Source organism: Crinia signifera, chromosome 4 (assembly GCF_055691185.1).
Source record: "Crinia signifera chromosome 4, ASM5569118v1, whole genome shotgun sequence".
NCBI lineage: Eukaryota > Metazoa > Chordata > Amphibia > Anura > Myobatrachidae > Crinia > Crinia signifera.
The window spans coordinates 53,707,460-53,726,881 of record NC_139220.1 but is presented as its reverse complement, the minus strand read 5'-3'; the positions used below and the strand labels follow the sequence as shown (position 1 = coordinate 53,726,881).

Sequence of the window (19,422 nt, the reverse complement as noted above, 5' to 3'; positions counted from 1 at the left end):
ACAGTGATAAAACAAACTGGGTAACAGAGAGACTTGGCGGTAGGAGGGCCCTGCTGCAAGCTTACAATTTATAGGGACATACTGTAGGAGGGAAACACAAGGACAGGCACCAGTAATAGCATAGCAGTCCCACCAAGTTACAAGTCCAGAAGGGAAGCTATATAATAATACATAAGTGCCTCAGAGGGTTATGCGTGTGGAACTTAAATATGATAGGCTTGCCTGAAAAAAGGTGAGTTTTCAGGGAACGCTTGAAAGTTTGGAGGCTAGTGGAGAATCTTATTGTACAGGAAAGGGCATTCCATAGGATGGGGGCAGCCCAATGAAAGTCCTGTAATAGTGAATGGGAGCTAGTGATCTGTGCAGAAGAGAGACGCAAATCTTGCGCAGAGCAGAGTGGCCGAGATGGGAGATATTTTGTGATAAGTAAGGAGATATAAGCTGGTGCAGTATGGTTAATAGCTTTATATGCAAGTAGAAGTGTTTTATATTGAATACAGTATTTTCTTACTGTATATAGCATCTATCTATCTATCTATCTATCTATCTATCTATCTATCTATCTATCTATCTGTATTTTTCTATCTCTCTATCTACTGTATCTACAACAATATTAAATGAAAAAAAAAAGGAAGCAAAGAATTAAAAAGAAAGAAATAGCACTGTAATTGGTATAGGACTGCAGTTTAACTCGGATGCGTCATTCTAAACAAAAATATTGAAATACAAAATTACACATTGGTAGCTTCATTTACAAGAAATGTTCCTCCCAGGCACTGTCAGACATATGTTCCCATGGCAACAGCACTAATAAACAGGCACTGTAATGGGCATAGCCTTGGACAACACTATTTTATGGAAGACTGTGACAGCGAAAATCAAGCAGAAGCGTGTTTGACAGCTTTTAGCCATTGTACAGGGTCAGCTAAAGTGCACAATGTCGCTACTTATCCCGGTATATAATTGTTTTGCAATTAAATTATTCTCCTACTGTATGAATATGTACTGCAGCTTTCACTGACATACTGATTTGAAATGTAATTATATAGAAGTGGCAGCCAAATAAATTCACAGGCAAAAATGTCTGAGAGCTGACAGCATGCAATGTTCCTGTCTCACAGAGGAAAACATTTTCTTCATTATTGCTTTTTAGATAGACTTCAAAATGAGAGTTTCTTCTTCCTGTTGCCTGAGGAACTGATATCATTTGTACATTAATTCTTATTAGATTACTTCATTTACATGAACACTTTGTAGTTTTTCTGGGAGACGGTAACATACTGTAGGCGTGTCTAAGTTGAATAGCTAATGCAAGAAGAGTGCAGTGAGCCAAAAGGAGACTGTTCTAAGCCCTTCCTGACACCGCTGCAAGAAATCTTAATTTGATATATATATTAACCATTTGAGTGCCAAGTGAATTTGTCAAAATACTGTTGCTGTGAAAATTGCCAAGCAGACCTTTTTATTCAACATTATGGCCTGAAATCTTTACCTTATATAGGAAATATAATCTTTATTTTTTATTTATATAACAAATGCGAGCGACTTTGGCATTTTTAGTGGATATTTTAAACATCTCTCACAGAGATCTTGTCACTCAAATTGTTAATAAAAGAGCTTGGCAATGGGTATACATACCCTCGAACATGACCCATTCCATTAGGTACAAAATGCTCCGTTCCTGGACTTCCCTGTCAGTGGCAGTTATAGAGGTTGGACTCCAGCACAGACCAAAATTCAAAGAGGGGGGTCACATCAACTGACAGTGATGTTTGGGGTGGCAGTAGGAGTGACTACCCTTTTTGAATATTGGACTGTGCTGCAGCCCCACCTCTGTAACTGCCACTGGCAGGGAAGTCAAGAAACAGAGCATTTTGTACCTAATGGAATGGGCCATGTTGGAGGGTATGGGTATATGATTTTGCATTGTACTTTAATATAGGTCATGAAAAAGGAAAGTATTGGGCTATTACCGTCCCGCACCTACTGTATAAGGGAGAGTAGTGTAAATCCCATAAGCATTTTTTGCACAGTTGCCCGATGATGAAAGTTATTTATTGATACATTTTGAAAAGAAAATAAATGTAATCAAGTAAATTATTGTTAAAATCTTTTTTCCCATGACCTATGGCCATTATTCAGATCTGATCGCAGTACAAATGTGTTCTCAAAATGGGCAAAACCATGTGCACTGCAGGTGGGGCAGATGTAACATGTGCAAAGAGAATTAGATTTGGGTGAGTTCTTTTGTTTCTGTGCAGGGTAAATACTGGTTGCTTTATTTCTACACTGCAATATAGATCTCCCTTTGAAGAAAAACCCCACCCAAATGTAATTCTCTCTGTACATGTTACATCTACCCCACCTGCAGTGCACATGGTTTTGCCCATTTTGAGAAAAAAATTGTACTACAGTCAGGTCTGAATAAGGGCCTTATCCAACAACAATAATAACTGTCTGTTTATTTGATCATATGTTTACATGACAGTGTGGATTTAAATATTTTATTATTACTGTTTATTTATATGTCAATATCATTTTACACCAGTCTAACACACTAACTAGGATTAATTTAGTCATCATCCAATTAAACTGATGTACTGTATTTGGGGGTTATTCTGGTTCACTCACAAAGGCAAATTCACTCTCAGATGGACAATACCACATGCACTGCAGGTGGACCTGATGTACCATGTGCAGAGAGAGTTAGATTTGGGAGGGGTTTTACTTCAAACTGATATTTATATTGCAGTGTAAAAATAAAGCAGCCAGTACTATTTACCCTGCACACAAACAAAATAACTCACCCAAATCTAACTCTCTTTACACATGTTACATCAGCCCCACCTGCAGTGCATATGGTTTTGTCCATCTGAGAGTGAATTTGCCTTTGCGAGTGAACCAGAATAACCCACTTGGATTGTGGGTGAAAAATGGAGCACCCAGAGGAAACCTGTTCAAACATGGGGGACATATAAACTCTACAAAGATGAATGACACCAATGTTGTGAGGCAACCATACTGTCTACTGTGCACCTCAGGATGGTGAAAACAGAAGCCTGCAGTAAGTGCAGCCTACGGGTTTACCATGGGCATCAATTGAATAACACTGGACACGTAACCTGGGTGCTGCAAGCACTGTGGGTAATTGAATCTGACCCGTAAACTGATGTGAATTTTCAATTTATAACACATCTGCTGTCCTCATTAAGATTTGTGTTTAAGCCCTGTTAGCTTTGTAATGCTAGGAGCTTTACTGCAATTTATTCTGTATATTTGTTTCTTCTTTTGCAATTTACATTTTATAAAGGCAGATCAAAAATAAATTGAAACAGGGTTTTAACAAGTTAGCAAAAACAATGAAATGAAAACTGGAGTTTTGTGTGCTCTGACCTACTATCCAAACATCAGATAAAATGGAATTTACTGTTCTATACTAACTGACATGGAAATTTGGACACAAAGGATAATCTATAGTAAAACTACTTTATTTAATCCTGTACACTATTTATTACAATAAAGCTTTCAGTGCAGCTGGTGCATTTTCTATAAATTACATTGCAAATATCTTATGAGACTGTAGTTCTTTCATTTTATTTTATGGATTTTTGAGCATTTAAATTACAATTTGCTTATACTCTCACTTCTTATTAGCATATACTGTAAGTATGCAATGTAATGTATGTATGTATGTATGTATGTATGCATATGTATACATACATATAGCCCATTTTGCAGTGCGAAGCTATGACTGATTAAGATATAAGGCATTTTTACCCTGTGAAATAGCAGTAAGACACATTTACGTCTATTGTTTAACAATTATAATATTCTATAAAGATATACACCTGAAGAAGATCCTCTCAGGGACAAAACGTGTAAGATGCTTGGTATTGTATTGGTCTACTATTGGTGGAAGTTACAGTCATCAGTTAGAGCTGGTACAAAACACAGCAGCCAGGATGTTAACCAACCAGCCCCATTATACGCACACAATACCCATTTCCTGCCTCCTCCACTGGCTGCCTAAGAAGGGGAATCATCTTCAAGATTAAATTTATCACTGACCAATCATTTCCTGGCTGTTAAGTTACAGTCTAGGTTTAAAACAGGACAGTTATGAGCTGATTGGTCAGTGATAAAGTACCAGGCACTTTATCACATCTCTTCCCTTATCACTGCTTCATACATCTACCCCTCACTTCCCTGCACAGTCTGAGAGGTCCCCACTCTAGAATCCTTCTAAACAGACTCAAGACTTTCCTGTTTACTCAGGTATTTCTGTAATTCTCTTAAGTACCTTCATGCTCTCTGTAGTCTATATAAAGCTTTTCTGTACTTCATTTTTCCTGTATTGTATTATGTTTAGATATATTTTAATCATCTTGAGTGCTATTGGAGAAAGAGTGCTATATAAATCAAATAATTATTATTATTATTATTATTTTATAGTTCCAGAACTAAAAGCTGTAACAGCTGCAATCTAGTATGTAATGGTTGTGCAAAAATATGCAAATCACGTAACTGCTGGGAAAAGTACTAAGACAATGGTCCATTTTAATTATATACAGTCACAGCCACAAACTTTGACACAACCCTATGTTTTAGTAGATACCTCCCCCATTACTGCCCCACGGACACTCCCTAATAAGCATCACTGTGAACCATGCAGCACATGCATGTTGGTACTCTGTTTTCCCAGTGAGTGGAATACAGAACAGGAACTCTTTTTGTTTTTATCTTACAAATAGTTCCAGAAAACAAGAGTACCAGCCAATCAGCTCCTAACTATGGCCCTTATTCTAGTTGAATTTGACAGATGCGTATTTCAGACAGGAATGGAGTGTTCTTAGCCCCGCCTACCATACGATCGCTCACACCGTCCGAATGAACGGACCGCAAGTGGATGTTTCATGTGAACACCTCCTCCATCTGTGGGTACCTCCCCATCCTCCGATGGTCACCGACCATCGAATGATGGACCGAGCGGTCAGGCAGCACCGAGTGCTCCAGACCACTTGGACATTTTTCCGAATGAAAGCAGGGATATGGGCGTCCAGCAGACATCCGGCTATGTCAGGTGTCCACCCCCCCACACGTGTGTCAGGGCCGCATTACCATACGTACGCCCAGTATTTTCATGGAAACGCCCATGAAACGCGGGGCGTATGAATATGTTAATGAGGCCAAACAGCCCTTCACGCCCTCTCCACCCCCTGCTCGGATGGTGCCGTACGATCATTTTCTGCACGGAATGAACGTCGTGTTCGTACATGTGAGGCATTCGCACATGCGCAGATTCGCCTCCGCACATGCACAAACACCATGAGCCATCCGACTCAATCAGAATAAGGGCCTATGTTACAAGCTATTCTTGAAAAATGTCAGTTATGAGTTGATTGGCCTGTACTTTATCTCTCTCTATTTTAATACTCTTCAAGGCTTAGGACATCTACCCCAATGTCTGAAGCTGCTACAGTATATGTATTTAGTTATGAAGAGATAATGGAGGTCCATACTCTGTATATTTTTCGGTCCACCTACAGCATTTTTAATATGATTATGGTCAGAAGTCTAACAGACAAGGCCATAACTACCGTGGGAATGGTATATGGATTTTTTTATGAACTATTGAAATACTTCTAATTAGATTCTGCCAGTTAGCTAGCAAGCTGAATAATTTAACAACTTTTTACAAAAGATTTTCCACATGGGTACATCCCAGCTGAGACCCGGGTTATTGCCTGGTTGGTGACACCACAACGTGTCCTGATCCTGCACTTGGACATGTGATCATCTCCAAGCGCCAGCTCATCCTATGTAGTGTCTCATTGACCTGGCTTACTTGTTGACAGTGCTCCACGAGCCAGGTTGAAGTGACAGGTCACCTGACCCACCTTATTTCAATTGGCTGCTTTTAATATCCCAGGTTGCGGCACATTCACGTGCAATAATCCGGCATATTGATGAAAGTATGAAATAGGTATTAAAGATATATTATCGCTACACTACAAATACAACACATGAAACATAAACCTGTCCCGATATCTGCTTACCCTCATGTCTTATTTAATGCATCCAGCTTTATCATAATTGTAATATACAGAGGAAATGACCAGGGGCGGATTGGGTCCCGAATCCGGCCCGGGAGGTGGGGGAGGGGTGTTTGCGTAGGCATGTACGCCCGGGGGGAGGGGGGGGGCGGCGTACGCCGGGGGGGGGGTGGGGGTGGCGTGCGCCGGTATGTACGCCCGGGGGAGGGGGGGCGTGGTGGCGGAGGATGTATGAAACAATGCTCCCCAGGAGGAGGGTGCGCTGCGCTGCTTCAGTCAGTTGGCAGTGCTGGCCGGGCAGGGGGGGGGCAGGAACTCGGAGCCTGGGGAGGTGCTGTGCGCGCATGCGCAGCAGCCCTCCCATGGCCATTTTGGAAGTGGGCAAAATGCTGCGGCCCAGCCAGCCCACGACCAGCCCCTATTAATGACCTTTGTCACGGCCCACCGGGAAATGGCCCGGTTTCCCGGTGGGCCAATCCACCTCTGAGCACCTGCTTATGGTACATTGATCACATGGTTTCTGTCTAAACAACCTAACAGCATATTGAATACAATAATATATGTGGGGCTATTGCAGCACAATCCAGTTGGGGAGTGGATCACAGGGTCAACAGTCATTAAAGGTATACATGCACAAGGTTGACAGGGGAAAAAGCTGACGCAAGCGAAAGGTCGACGTGAAAATGATTGACACATGAAAAGGTTGATATGAGTTTTTTGGTTTTTTTTGGTATCAGTTTGTACCTTTGAGCATGTGGACCCCCCAATTATTACACTGTATATCCTTACATGGCTCGCGTCACTCACCATTATTTATTATTTATTTGTTAACAGTTTCTTATATAGCGCACATATATTCCGCAGCGCTTTATAGAGTATATTTAAACATTAACATCAGTCCCTGCCCCAGTGGAGCTTACAATCTATATTCCTTACCACATGTACACGCACACACAGACATTCTAGGGTTATTTTTTGTTAGGAGCCAAATAACCTACCAGTATATTTTTGGATTTTGGGAGGAAATCAGAGTACATGGAGGAAACCCACGCAAGTACGGGGAGAATATACAAACTCTACACAGTTAGGGTCATGGTGGGAATGGAACCCATGACCTCAGCGCTGTGAGGCTGTAATGCTAACCATTACACCAGGGATGGAGAACCTTTAGCCCTCCAGCTGTTGTTGAACTACACATCCCAAAATGCTTTACTACAGTTTTAGCATGGCCAAATATAAAAACTGTAGCAGTGCATGCTGGAATGTGTAGTTCAGCAACAGCTGGAGGGCCAAAGGTTCCCTATCCATACTGCCCCACCATGCATCAGGCCAGGTACCTTGCTCCGATACTACTTTGCTTGGCACACTTTACTGTTCCCAATTGTGGTTCACGTGGATGGGAAAGTATGGAGTTCCAAAAATGAAAAAAATCCCGAAAAACACACACCATATTGACCTTTTAATTGTATCAACCTATTGTTCAAATTGACCTAATGCATGTCAACCTAAATTCCGTATCCCCTTCAGTATCAATATACAATATATAAAAACTGATCTTCTACCAAAAGTGTCTTTTGCTGATACCTTAATATTTCAGTGAAAAGTATATATGCAATTAAATATGTATGGTACAATACAGTATTAATATTTAAATTTAAAACCTAATTAAATACAGTAGGTACCAAAATGTTCCAAGATTTTGTAGTTGAATGTACTGTACAAGCTTTTTATTGTCAGGTTGGAATAAAAATGTTTAAATATAATATTCTATACTACCGTGCTTTAATACTAGTGATCATGAAGGTGATTAATATTTAAATGCAGTTTGAAAGCATGACAGAGGGGGGTTGGTTCAAAAGATTGACAGTGCCTAGGTCCGACCCCAAGTGATTGATCCGCACAAGGTTGACATAGGAAAAAGTTCCGCGTAATGAAATAGTCAGCGCATGTTTTTAATGTTTTTTCTTGATGTCAAATTGTCATTTTGAGTACATGATATTCCAATGAATGTACCGTATCCCCTCGCAGTTCTGCTGAAACCATTGAATCCCCTATGCACTTTATACCTGCTGATCAGTCCTGCTATGCTCATCACAGACAGACTCCGGGGTATACAGACTCTCTCAGTGCTAGCCTGCCTTATTAAGAACTCCTTCATTTCTTCAGTGTATTCCTTTGGTAGTTTACTCCTGCCAATTCCACCAAGTTAATCCATATATTATCCAGTGTGCAGCTTGGAGACTTCAAGGCTCCAAAGCATTCCTTATAATTCCTGTTATATTCCACCCACATCAGACTCGTCTGTTGACCATTGCTGAGAAACTTGTATCCACCTCTGGGTAGTTCCACCATTGCGCATCCTGCTGAGTACACTGCCTGCTGCAGAGACGCCTGTTTGTGTTAACTACCTCTCCTTACAGATGGAGCCCTCCCCAGCCAGCCTTCTCTGGATAGCCATAGTGAGCCATGGAGAGCCAAGGCCTATTGTTCTCAGCTGCAATACAATACAGTCGGAGACTGACGGGGACCAGCGACTAGGCGGCAGGGACCGACGGGGAGCTCCTTCGGAATTGTGCACGTGAGCGTCTCGTGCGCACGCGCCTCCAGTACCGACGGCTGGCGGGGCCTATCAGCTGTCGCTTCTATCGCCAGCCCCTGCAAGCATAAGAGTGGCTCCATCTGTATGTTAGTGCATAAGTGATTATTAACAATGCAAAACCCCTCGATGTGTGGTGGGAGGCACCAGCGAATTTTAGTGCATCTTGCCCTTGATCATAAATTTTGTCTGGCAATTTTATTTAGCCCCGCATGTAAGTATGTAATGGATATGGTATAGATAGACTAATGGACTAACAGTTGACAGTGGGATTAGGTTGACACAGAAAAAGGGTGAATATACTTTATGTCGACACTGCCAAAAGGTCGACACAACCTTATGGTCAACAGTCAAAAGGTTGCAGTGAGCACACTATTCAATTCCCACTCTATGCCCACTTGGGTAGTAAAGTATGAAAAGCCATCCTTTTTCTGGAAACAAAATCACAAAACAACTATTTTCTTTTGACTGTGGACCTTGCATATGTCAACCATAAGCTTGTGTTGACCTTTTGGTAGTGTCGATCTAAGGTATGACTTTTTAGGTGCTGACAGTCACCGTCTACCATTAGTGATCAACCTAATGGCTGTCGACCTAGACATTGGGCGGTATTCAATGTGAATACTGGCGACGTGCAGCAAATCCTGTTTAGGATTCACTGCACATTCGCCACTGCTCGCTGCGTTCCGGAGCCTTGCCGGCTCCGGTATTCAACGAGTCAGGGGCTCGCTGCCCCTGACTGGTGAATTTGAGCTCCTGCGGCGGACGCCGCAGGGAGCCTGAGGACGGCGGCAGGCAGGGAGATGGAAGTCTCCCTGCCTGCCACAGAACGTTTGCGGGGGGGGGGAGGTGGGGGTGCCAGCAGGGGACCGGGTATATTCACTACACCCGATCATACATATGTAATGATCGGGTGAAGTGAATATATGAATATCTAATGAGCGGCTCGGCTCCGGCCCCCTGCTGGCTGGTCTTTGTAAAAAAAAAAATAATATATATATATATATATATATATTTTTTTTTTTTACATTAAATATATATTCATGTGCTTACAGCACATGAATACAAATAGCATGCCCCTCCTCAGAATAAAATTCCATATTTTTTTACACCAATTGTAAAAAACAAAACACTTTATTTTAAAAGTTCACCTTCCACTTCACCATAAAAAGATAGCGATTGCTACTCGGTGAATCATGGCGAAAAAAACCTTGAAATGTATTCGCCATCTGGTCATTGAATAGGGTGATTCACCGTTTTAGTCAGAAATTCGCCTTACAGCACAAAATCGCCATAAAAACCTGGCGAATCAGCATCATTGAATACCGCCCATTGTCTATCCACTGACTGCATACCGTATGTATTATGGGGTCATTCATAAGTTGTATACAGTAGTATGAAAAATGTCGTTGTTAAGGCTCTACATCATGGGTCTTCAAACTGTGGCCCTCCAGATGTTGTGAAACTACATGTCCCAGCATGCATTGCCACATTTTTTCCTATAAGAGCATGCCAAAACTGTCAGGGCATGCTGGGGCATGTAGTTCCACAACATCTGGAGGGCCACAGTTTGAAGACCCATGCTCTACACTATAAGTTTATGCATGCAGCATCAGTCCTCTTAGTATTATCACCACCTTGGCATGTTGGGTATCAGGCTGGGAAAAGATGTTATTATTAGAAGGTATAGATATCACTCAGTATCACACAGCCTAGCAATAAATTATTGATACTTGAGGAGAACATTTTCTATCTACTATATGTGAGAAGCAGTAATAGAGAATCTTTCTTATTACCTAGTATTGATACTGTAAATAGGCAACTAAAGCATTAACAGCAAACTAGTGAAATATAATAAATAAGTAGGCTATAAATAACCAAGTCACATATTTAGGGTCATTTAATATAATGCCAGCAAAGTGGCATAAAGGAATTGAGAATTGATTCTTTTACCTAGCATATTGACATTTCTGTAAGTAATATTTGTACAGTTATCATGTTCTTCTGATGATGGAATTCACCAATTATATATTGAAGATCCTCCGGTTACCTTTTGGAACAAGCTCAAACACTCTCTTCCTCAGCTTTCAAAGATGTGACTGATCTGTTCAGTGAAGGACAGCGAGTTCCAGTATCACAGCTTCTTGCAGATTGCATCCTGAGACAGAAGTGTAAATGAGCGCTACTGTACATACAGTATCTGCCTGGAACTCTGTCTCTATGTCCCATGTTTTTATGATCTTCACTATGCCTGTTTTCACCTCTTTTCCATTCTCCCCATTCTGTCTCATCATATACCTGTGCCGTGGTCACAGGTCCGGCGCCACCACTAGGCAGGTCTAGGCATTTGCCTAGGGCGCCGGCGACTGGAGGGCGGCAGTTCGCCCCTTGCCCCCAGTGCAAAGGGGGTACCTGCTGCGCCATCTGGGGAGCGGGCAGGTGGGTCCATGCCAGCTTCTGACAGGAGCCTGCAGTGGTGTCCTTGCCGCGCGGGTACCTGCGGCGCTGTGTATAAAGCTGGCTGCAGTGGAGGGTCCCTGCAGTGAATAAGAAATAACTAGCGCTATCCGCCTGGCTATGCGGCGGCACGGGAAGCGCTGCCGGCCCTGCGTGGTTATTCACGCACACAGAAATGACAGCACACGTGTGCAGGTCCTCAGCACATAGCCCAAAACTGCTACAGTATCGCTATCCTGGTCTTATAGAACTAATATAGGGGGTTACTCTGATTCACTCGGAAAGGCACAATCACTCGCTAATGGGCAAAACCATGTGCACTGCAGGTGGGGCTGATGTAACATGTGCAGAGAGAATAAGATTTGGGTGGGGTTGTACTTCAAACTGATATCTATATTACCCTGCACAAAAACAATAAAACACCCAAATCTAACTCTCTCTGCACGTTACATAAGCCCCACCTGCAGTGCATATGGTTTTGTCCATTAGAGAGTGATTGTGCCTTTCTGAGTGAATCAGAATAACCCCCATAGGATATCCTATAGGCCTAATAATGTAATAGATGAAAGCAAATAATTCTGCCTGATCATTTAAATAAATGGGTGAATATAACAGAGAATGGCAGAAATAAGAGGTGAGATTTAATGGGATGAGAGATTCAGAAAGTGAGAGATTTGGTGAGAAATCTCCAGTTTTTTTAAAGTGGCAATCATTTACACTGCTAAACCAGTTTGATTTTGAAGTGTAATGCTGGGTACACACCAGGACGACTAGGGCACGATTCTGTCAATTTAGATCCAATTCCGACCGGTTGTATGCAGATTGTATGTACTATCGTGTGTTTTTGACATTTATTTGATCCGATTCCGATCAAATGCGCGTTCACGCCGCTCGTTTGGTCGCATCTTTGGTCCTACGTGCTGCAGGTAGGATCCGTCAATCCCAGGCCGACCGACCGTCAATCGTATGCAGATCGTGAGTGTTTTTTGCCGCCTCCGTCGTCCGTCCGTCGGTGCGTCCGTCGTTTGATCCAGCCTATTTGAGTGGCATTTCCTAAACACTCCCCCGGCGCCATGTTTTTCCACATAGCAAACAGCGCTGGCGCAGCAGTTGGACTCTCCTTCTTGTCTCATCTCCCAGAACAACAACCTGGTATGTTTGCACTCCCAATGCTCTTCTATGCATGCCCACTGTTGCCACCAATGTATATAGTGTGTATAAAGCGCTGGTTTGGCAACCGTGCACCCGACCATGTCACTGTTTTTTTTGGGTGGGCCCCATGTCTGTGTGTATACATATAACCAATGTCCACCATTGCAGTATTCCAAGCACTCCTCTCTGCTAGGCCCCATTCACCTGTGTGTGTGTGTTTGTGTATATATAGATATATATACATAAACCATTGTCCACCATTGCAGTATTCCAAGCACTCCTCTCTGCTAGGCCCCATTCACCTGTGTGTGTGTGTTTGTGTATATATAGATATATATACAAAAACCATTGTCCACCATTGCAGTATTCCAAGCACTCCTCTCTGCTAGGCCCCATTCACCTGTGTGTGTGTGTTTGTGTATATATAGATATATATACATAAACCATTGTCCACCATTGCAGTATTCCATGCACTCCTCTCTGCTAGGCCCCATTCACCTGTGTGTGTGAATAGCAATCTGCACAATAAAATGTATAGTGGTTTTCATAAAAGTTTATTAACATTTTAAATACTTAAAACATAAGAACTAGGTAAACTGGTAACTATAACTATAAAAATTTAAATATGAAACAAAACATGGGTATAACTATAACAACTAAAATGGTTTTATCTTTTTACAGTCCCAATGTCCAACGCAAAGGAACAAGAGTTTTTGGAAGGGTTTATTGAAAAATATCGTACACACGAATGCCTGTGGAGAACCAAATCCAAGGAGTATTCAAACAAAATTAAAAGAAACCAAGCCTTGGAGGAGTTGGCACGCTACAGTCTTCCATTTCACCCAGAGGCCAATGTTGAATGGGTGAGGAAACGCATCCAGAATATGCGCACGGTGTTCTTAAAGGAACACAAGAAGATGGAGGCTGCAAAGAAGTCTGGTGCTGGAGTCGACGAGATGTATCAAACATCGCTCTGGTACTATGACCGGTTGACATTCACCCTCAGCCAGGAGTCGATGAGGACAGGAGTAGTCCTTATGGTCGAACAGGAAAACCAAGAAGTCGCGGCGCAGGAGGAGGAGGAGAATTCGCAGTCTGCATCGGTGAGTCTATTTTTTTGGCTATCTAATTGATTCCTCCTGCCAATCCACAGCGCCCTCCCCATTAAAGTAGGCCATGTACTCTTCCCTCACCTGTTTGGCTCGTGCACTCCCTGTGTAGCGTTGTGTTGGGGTTTGCAAGGAGGATATCTGCACTACCTCCTCTGGCAGTTCTTGGTCTTCTTGGAGTGCTGTGCCTGTAGCCCTTTGCTGTGTGGCTTTTCTGCGGAGCAAATTGTGCAGGACACAGCACGCCGTGACAACCCAGTCAATTTTGTCCACCCTCAGGTTAATGGCAGTGTGAAAAATGCGAAACCGGCTTGCCAGGATGCCAAAAGCATTTTCCACAACACGCCGTGCCCTGGATAGCCTGTAGTTAAAGATCCTTTTGTCATGGTTCAGGCCCCTTTGCGCATATGGCTTCATGACATGCTCGTGCAGGCCAAAAGCCTCGTCAGCCACAAAAACAAAGTTAAGCCCCTGTTTAGTTTCCTGGACAGACGGCAAGTGAAGGGTGTTCGCTATGAGCCTTTCGTAGAACTTTGTGTCCTTGAAAGTGCCACCATCCGATGCACGGCCATTCCTTCCTACATCCAGGAAGATAAACTCATAGTTGGCATTCACCACAGCCATTAGTACAATGCTAAAATAGCCCTTGTAATTAAAATAGTAGGAACCACTATTGATAGGCTGGGCTATGCGGACATGTTTGCCATCAATGGCTCCACCGCAATTTGGGAAGTTCCATCGCTGTTCAAACTCCTCTGCGATGACTTTCCATTCATTCACGCTGGTAGGGAACTGAAATTAGAAGTAAATAGAATTGATTAGTAAACATGTTCAATTTTTTTACAGCTTGGTGACTACCCACCTGCAACCCCAGACCTATCTGTCCTATCTGATAATGCATGCACATCTAACGAAGTTCCTACTCCGGCACGCACTCCGCCACCCACCCTGGAACCCACTCCACCACTCCCCCGTGCCAAAAAAATGCGTGGCAAAGGAAAAAAAGGAGAAGCAGCGGCACATGAAGAATTTATGATGCGGGCACATCAAGTCCTGCAAAGAAACCCGGACAAACATGACAACTACTTCACTTATGTGGCAGAGTGTGTTCGCAACATGGCTCCTGACCAGCAACTTACTTTTGAAAAGTTATGCATGGAGTTGGTGTATAATGGCAGTTTAGGGTATCTCAACAGTGGCACTAAAATAGTTGGCATTGGTAGTGCACCAGACACACCACTGTCATTAGAATCACCAGTGCCTACTCCGCCTGCCACCGTAGCAGGCCAGTCGAGCACAATTCCAACACATACCCAGTCAACACCTACACAGCCTTCTCAACCCCCCCAGTACCGTCAATTCTACAGTTCTTTACTGATAGAAGATCCAGAGTGTCCTGTTTTTGAGGATCTGTCTTAAAAAATAGGCTACTTTATCATTTACCATCGACATGGTCTCAGCTGCAGGTATGTGATGGCCACTGCTCACATGGCGTATGGCGCACATCAATGGGGCCGGGACCATTGCATCTGCGCCATGCGCCATGTGGGCCGCAGCCTTTACATATCTGCAGCAGACATCCTCTGCCACACAAGGGCCACAGTGTGTATTTTTGTTTATTTATATGCTGCTACCTGTACCTGCATTACCAGAGGGAGAACAGGATTCTCCTCAATCTGGATAGCAAACTCCATTTATTGCCCTTTTTTCTTTGCCAATAGTATGGGGTACTGTGCGGCAGACATGGTCTCGGCTGCAGGTATGTGATGGCCACTGCTCACATGGCGTATGGCGCACATCAATGGGGCGGGGGCCATTGCATCTGCGCCATGCGCCATGTGGGCCGCAGCCTTTACATATCTGCAGCAGACATCCTCTGCCGCACAGTACCTTATCCCTACTGTTGTAAGGGCATGTTCCAGAAGTTACCAGAGTGTCTTTTGTCTTGGTTTTCTACATATATGCTGCTACCTGTACCTGCATTACCAGAGGGAGAACAGGATTCTCCTCAATCTGGATAGCAAACTCCATTTATTGCCCTTTTTTCTTTGCCAATAGTATGGGGTACTGTGCGGCAGACATGGTCTCGGCTGCAGGTATGTGATGGCCACTGCTCACATGGCGTATGGCGCACATCAATGGGGCGGGGGCCATTGCATCTGCGCCATGCGCCATGTGGGCCGCAGCCTTTACATATCTGCAGCAGACATCCTCTGCCGCACAGTACCTTATCCCTACTGTTGTAAGGGCATGTTCCAGAAGTTACCAGAGTGTCTTTTGTCTTGGTTTTCTACATATATGCTGCTACCTGTACCTGCATTACCAGAGGGAGAACAGGATTCTCCTCAATCTGGATAGCAAACTCCATTTATTGCCCTTTTTTCTTTGCCAATAGTATGGGGTACTGTGCCGAAGACATGGTCTCAGCTGCAGGTATGTGATGGCCACTGCTCACATGGCGTATGGCGCACATCAATGGGGCGGGGGCCATTGCATCTGCGCCATGCGCCATGTGGGCCGCAGCCTTTACATATCTGCAGCAGACATCCTCTGCCACACAGTACCTTATCCCTACTGTTGTAAGTGCCTGTTCCAGAAGTTACCAGAGTGTGTTTTTTGTTTTTTTATATGCTGCTACCTGTACCTGCATTACCAGAGGGAGAACAGGATTCTCCTCAATCTGGATAGCAAACTCCATTTATTGCCCTTTTGTCTTTACCAATAGTATGGGGTACTGTGCGGCAGACATGGTCTCAGCTGCAGGTATGTGATGGCCACTGCTCACATGGCGTATGGCGCACATCAATGGGGCCGGGACCATTGCATCTGCGCCATGCGCCATGTGGGCCGCAGCCTTTACTTATCTGCGGCAGACATCCTCTGCCACACAGTAGCCCGTACTTATTGGGAAAGTTTAAACTGGGTCATACATACTTAAATCTTTATATATAGTGTGTGTTTTTGTACAATATCTTTTATATATGGTATTATAATATATTTTTGTTGACACAATCTATTTACTATTTTACATGTTTTAACCATGAAAGGCCTAAAAAACCTGTTTCTGTCCTAGGCCTAAATTATAAATAAAAATATTTTGTTTGCACAATAAAGTGTACAGTGTATATTTCATCCTTACCTTGCAATACTGGTACTGCAGCACCTTCACAATGGCTTTGCAGGTCTCCGGGATGATGAGGCCCAAAGCTTGCGGGGAGATGAGGGATCCAAACTTTAGGTCAGCAAGAGACCGTCCTGTCGCCAGAAACCTCAGGGTGACCACCAGCCGTTCCTCAGCAGGGATAGCCATGCGATACTTGGTATCCTGCTTCTCGATGTGGGGAGTCACCAGACGCAGCAATTCCTGGAATGTGGCATCATCCATCCTCAAGAAGTTACGGAAATCGTCTGGGTTATTCTCCCTGATGTCCCTGAGCAGTGGCATGTGCGAACGAGTCTGACGCTGAAGTAGCCACTGCTTTGTCCAGCATGATCTTTCTCTCCTGCGCTGGGCTCTCTGACGCCTGAGCTTCAAAACTGCATAATAGAGCAGGTACTGTTGCTGGTGACTACCCATCACTGCATTCTCCATAGTGCAGGGTTAAAAGACACTTTGTAATGGCAGGCAAAACAAAGTAATGTGTAAATAGCTATGTCCAGCGTTCAGCAGGTATAAACCAAGCCTCACTAGTAACAAAGCAGAAATACACTGGTTTAAAATGGCTGCTGCTATTCCTATCCCCCTCTGCTAGTCCTCCCCCTCTGCTAGTCCAGCCCCTTCATTCAAATTTCAAAGGCCCATCTGACGACGGTCGCATGTGTTCTTGCAAAAAAAACAAAAACCAGCGATCCGACCGTCTTAACGACCATCGCGGGCGCATCGGGATCGGATCTAGATCGTTCCGCAAAAAAACACAATTTTTGCTAATCGTTTGCTGGGGACTGCCTGGGAGCTCCCGGGAAGTCCAAGGGAAATCGTTCCATGGTCGTCTATCGGTCGTGAACGACGGTGGTCGTCCTGGTGTGTACCCCACATTAATGATTGCCGCTTTAAAAAAACTGGAGATTTCTCACCAAATCTCTCACTTTCTAAATCTCTCTTCCCATTAAATCTCACCCAAAATCTATCAGCAGGGATGTAATACCACCCGAGTTCGCTATATACTGTATCACTTGTAAGCGATTGCTGCTTTAGAAAAACAATTCTACCGGTATCCCGAACTTCCAGGGAACTTGGACTGTATCACATCCCGCTGTGATATGTTTATCTAATAAAATCTGTAGAAGGGTTGGAACATTACATTTAAATAACCCCTTAAATCATTGGACATTCATTTAATTTCTTATTTACAGTACCAACATCGGTTTATGTTCAAATTTACACTTGGGTAATTATGGGCACTATTCTACAAAATGAGGGGCATTGGTCCAATTTTTGTAGATCCAGACTTCCTGGACCCGGAAGAGGGGTTCTGACAGCCATTCTAAGATTTGGCTTATGCATTCTGCCCAGAGGCTGTGACCATCGTGACCTTTGTCTACGGACGTAGAACTTGGATCACAGATGCTGGCTTGATTTCTCTTTTTCATGCAGGGACCACCTGGAGATTTGTGGTACCAACTAATCACAATCAGACCCTCTGTCCATTGTCAATAAGGTGTTATTTCAGTAGTATAGTGTACAATACTTGGCATCTCCCAATGTCAACATTTTCTTCATTTTCCAAAGTGCAGTGTATCATTTGCTAATAAGCTATTATATTTCTGTTGGTCTAGTGCGGTTTCAAGGTCGATATTTGCAGTAACGACTCATATGTTTAAAAAAGATTTAATGTTCCCACATAATTATGTATTGTTAGGTAATATAGTTAATAATAATAGCATTTATTCATTATTGCATTCATGTATTAAATGGCACATTCATACTGCTACTTGCCAGAGTTATGATGTACTGTACTGACATATTGTAGCATATAGTATCTTACTCTAGACCAGGGGAAGGAAACATGCTGCACTCCAGCTGCTCCTGCACCCAGTATGCCCGGTTTCATATCCTAATAGCTAAACCGTAGCAGGGCATTTTGTGGCATGTAGTTCCCAGCAGCTGGAGTGGCACACGTTGCCTATCCTTCCTCTAGGCACTGTCCCATAGCAGTATTGATGTTGTTCCTAATTTAGCTGAGAACAGTTGGATGGAATGTAACGGTATGCTGTAGCACTAGAAAGATCAGATTGCTGATTTATCAGCACATTGTAGTAACTGATTTCTTCTCACACTAACATTGGCTGCATACAGAATTCAGATACTGAGAGGTAACAGTAGAAGTTGCTGCTGGTAATTAGCCCTTTGAGTGCCAATATCTCTGTGAGAGATGTCCAAAATATCCCCTAAAAATGCCAGCGTTCCTCCCATTCTGGTTTAAGAATCTATTTACTGGATCAACCAATCAGTCAATAATATAAAGCCATTTTTAAGATGTTATTTGACTTAACCATTTGAGTGCCAAAATCTCTGTAAGAGATGTGCAAAATATACGGTAAATATGCCAGCGTCGCTCACATTTGTTATATAAATTCAAAAAAAAATGTTATTTGACTTTATTTTTATATTTCCTATTAAGGTAAACATTACAGGTCATTATAATAAATTAAAATGTTTGCTTGGCAATTTTCACACCTACTTTGACAAAGTCACTTGGCACTCAAAGGGGGCCAAGTAAATATGTGTAAAGAAAAGGACTATGGTGGATTAATTTATCTGTTTCTTATCAATTTGTACTTTATGCTTATATAGAAACGGATCATAGAATTCATCTTTTACTGTTAGTTATCCCAAGATTGTTATCATTTTGATTTAAGATTAGTAAACAGTAATAATTTGATTTGTTATTTTCCCCTAATGAACTTTAATCCTATGGATAATGGAAAAAATTGAAAGGTTCCTTGGGCGCAAAAGGTGTTTATTGAAATAAAAACAATCACAAAAACATCATAAAGGTTAAAAAGATACAAATAATCCCTCTCACCCAGTGTTGGTGGTGGAGCCACAGATGGC

The 19,422-nt window shown here is 42.9% G+C and overlaps 2 protein-coding genes across 4 annotated transcripts in view; both read left to right on the top strand.

Annotated features, from left to right (window-relative positions):
• Nucleotides 1–19,422, top strand: part of KCNIP1 (potassium voltage-gated channel interacting protein 1) — a 685,047-nt gene that overhangs the window by 360,323 nt on the left and 305,302 nt on the right. The window lies entirely within an intron of this gene.
• LOC146072159 (uncharacterized) lies at nucleotides 12,601–17,992 on the top strand. Its single transcript, XM_083179493.1, has 3 exons — nucleotides 12,601–13,361; nucleotides 14,214–14,470; nucleotides 17,962–17,992. The coding sequence occupies exons 1-3, from the start codon at nucleotides 12,945–12,947 to the stop codon at nucleotides 17,990–17,992; spliced, it is 705 nt and encodes a 234-aa protein (XP_083035619.1). The 5' UTR covers nucleotides 12,601–12,944.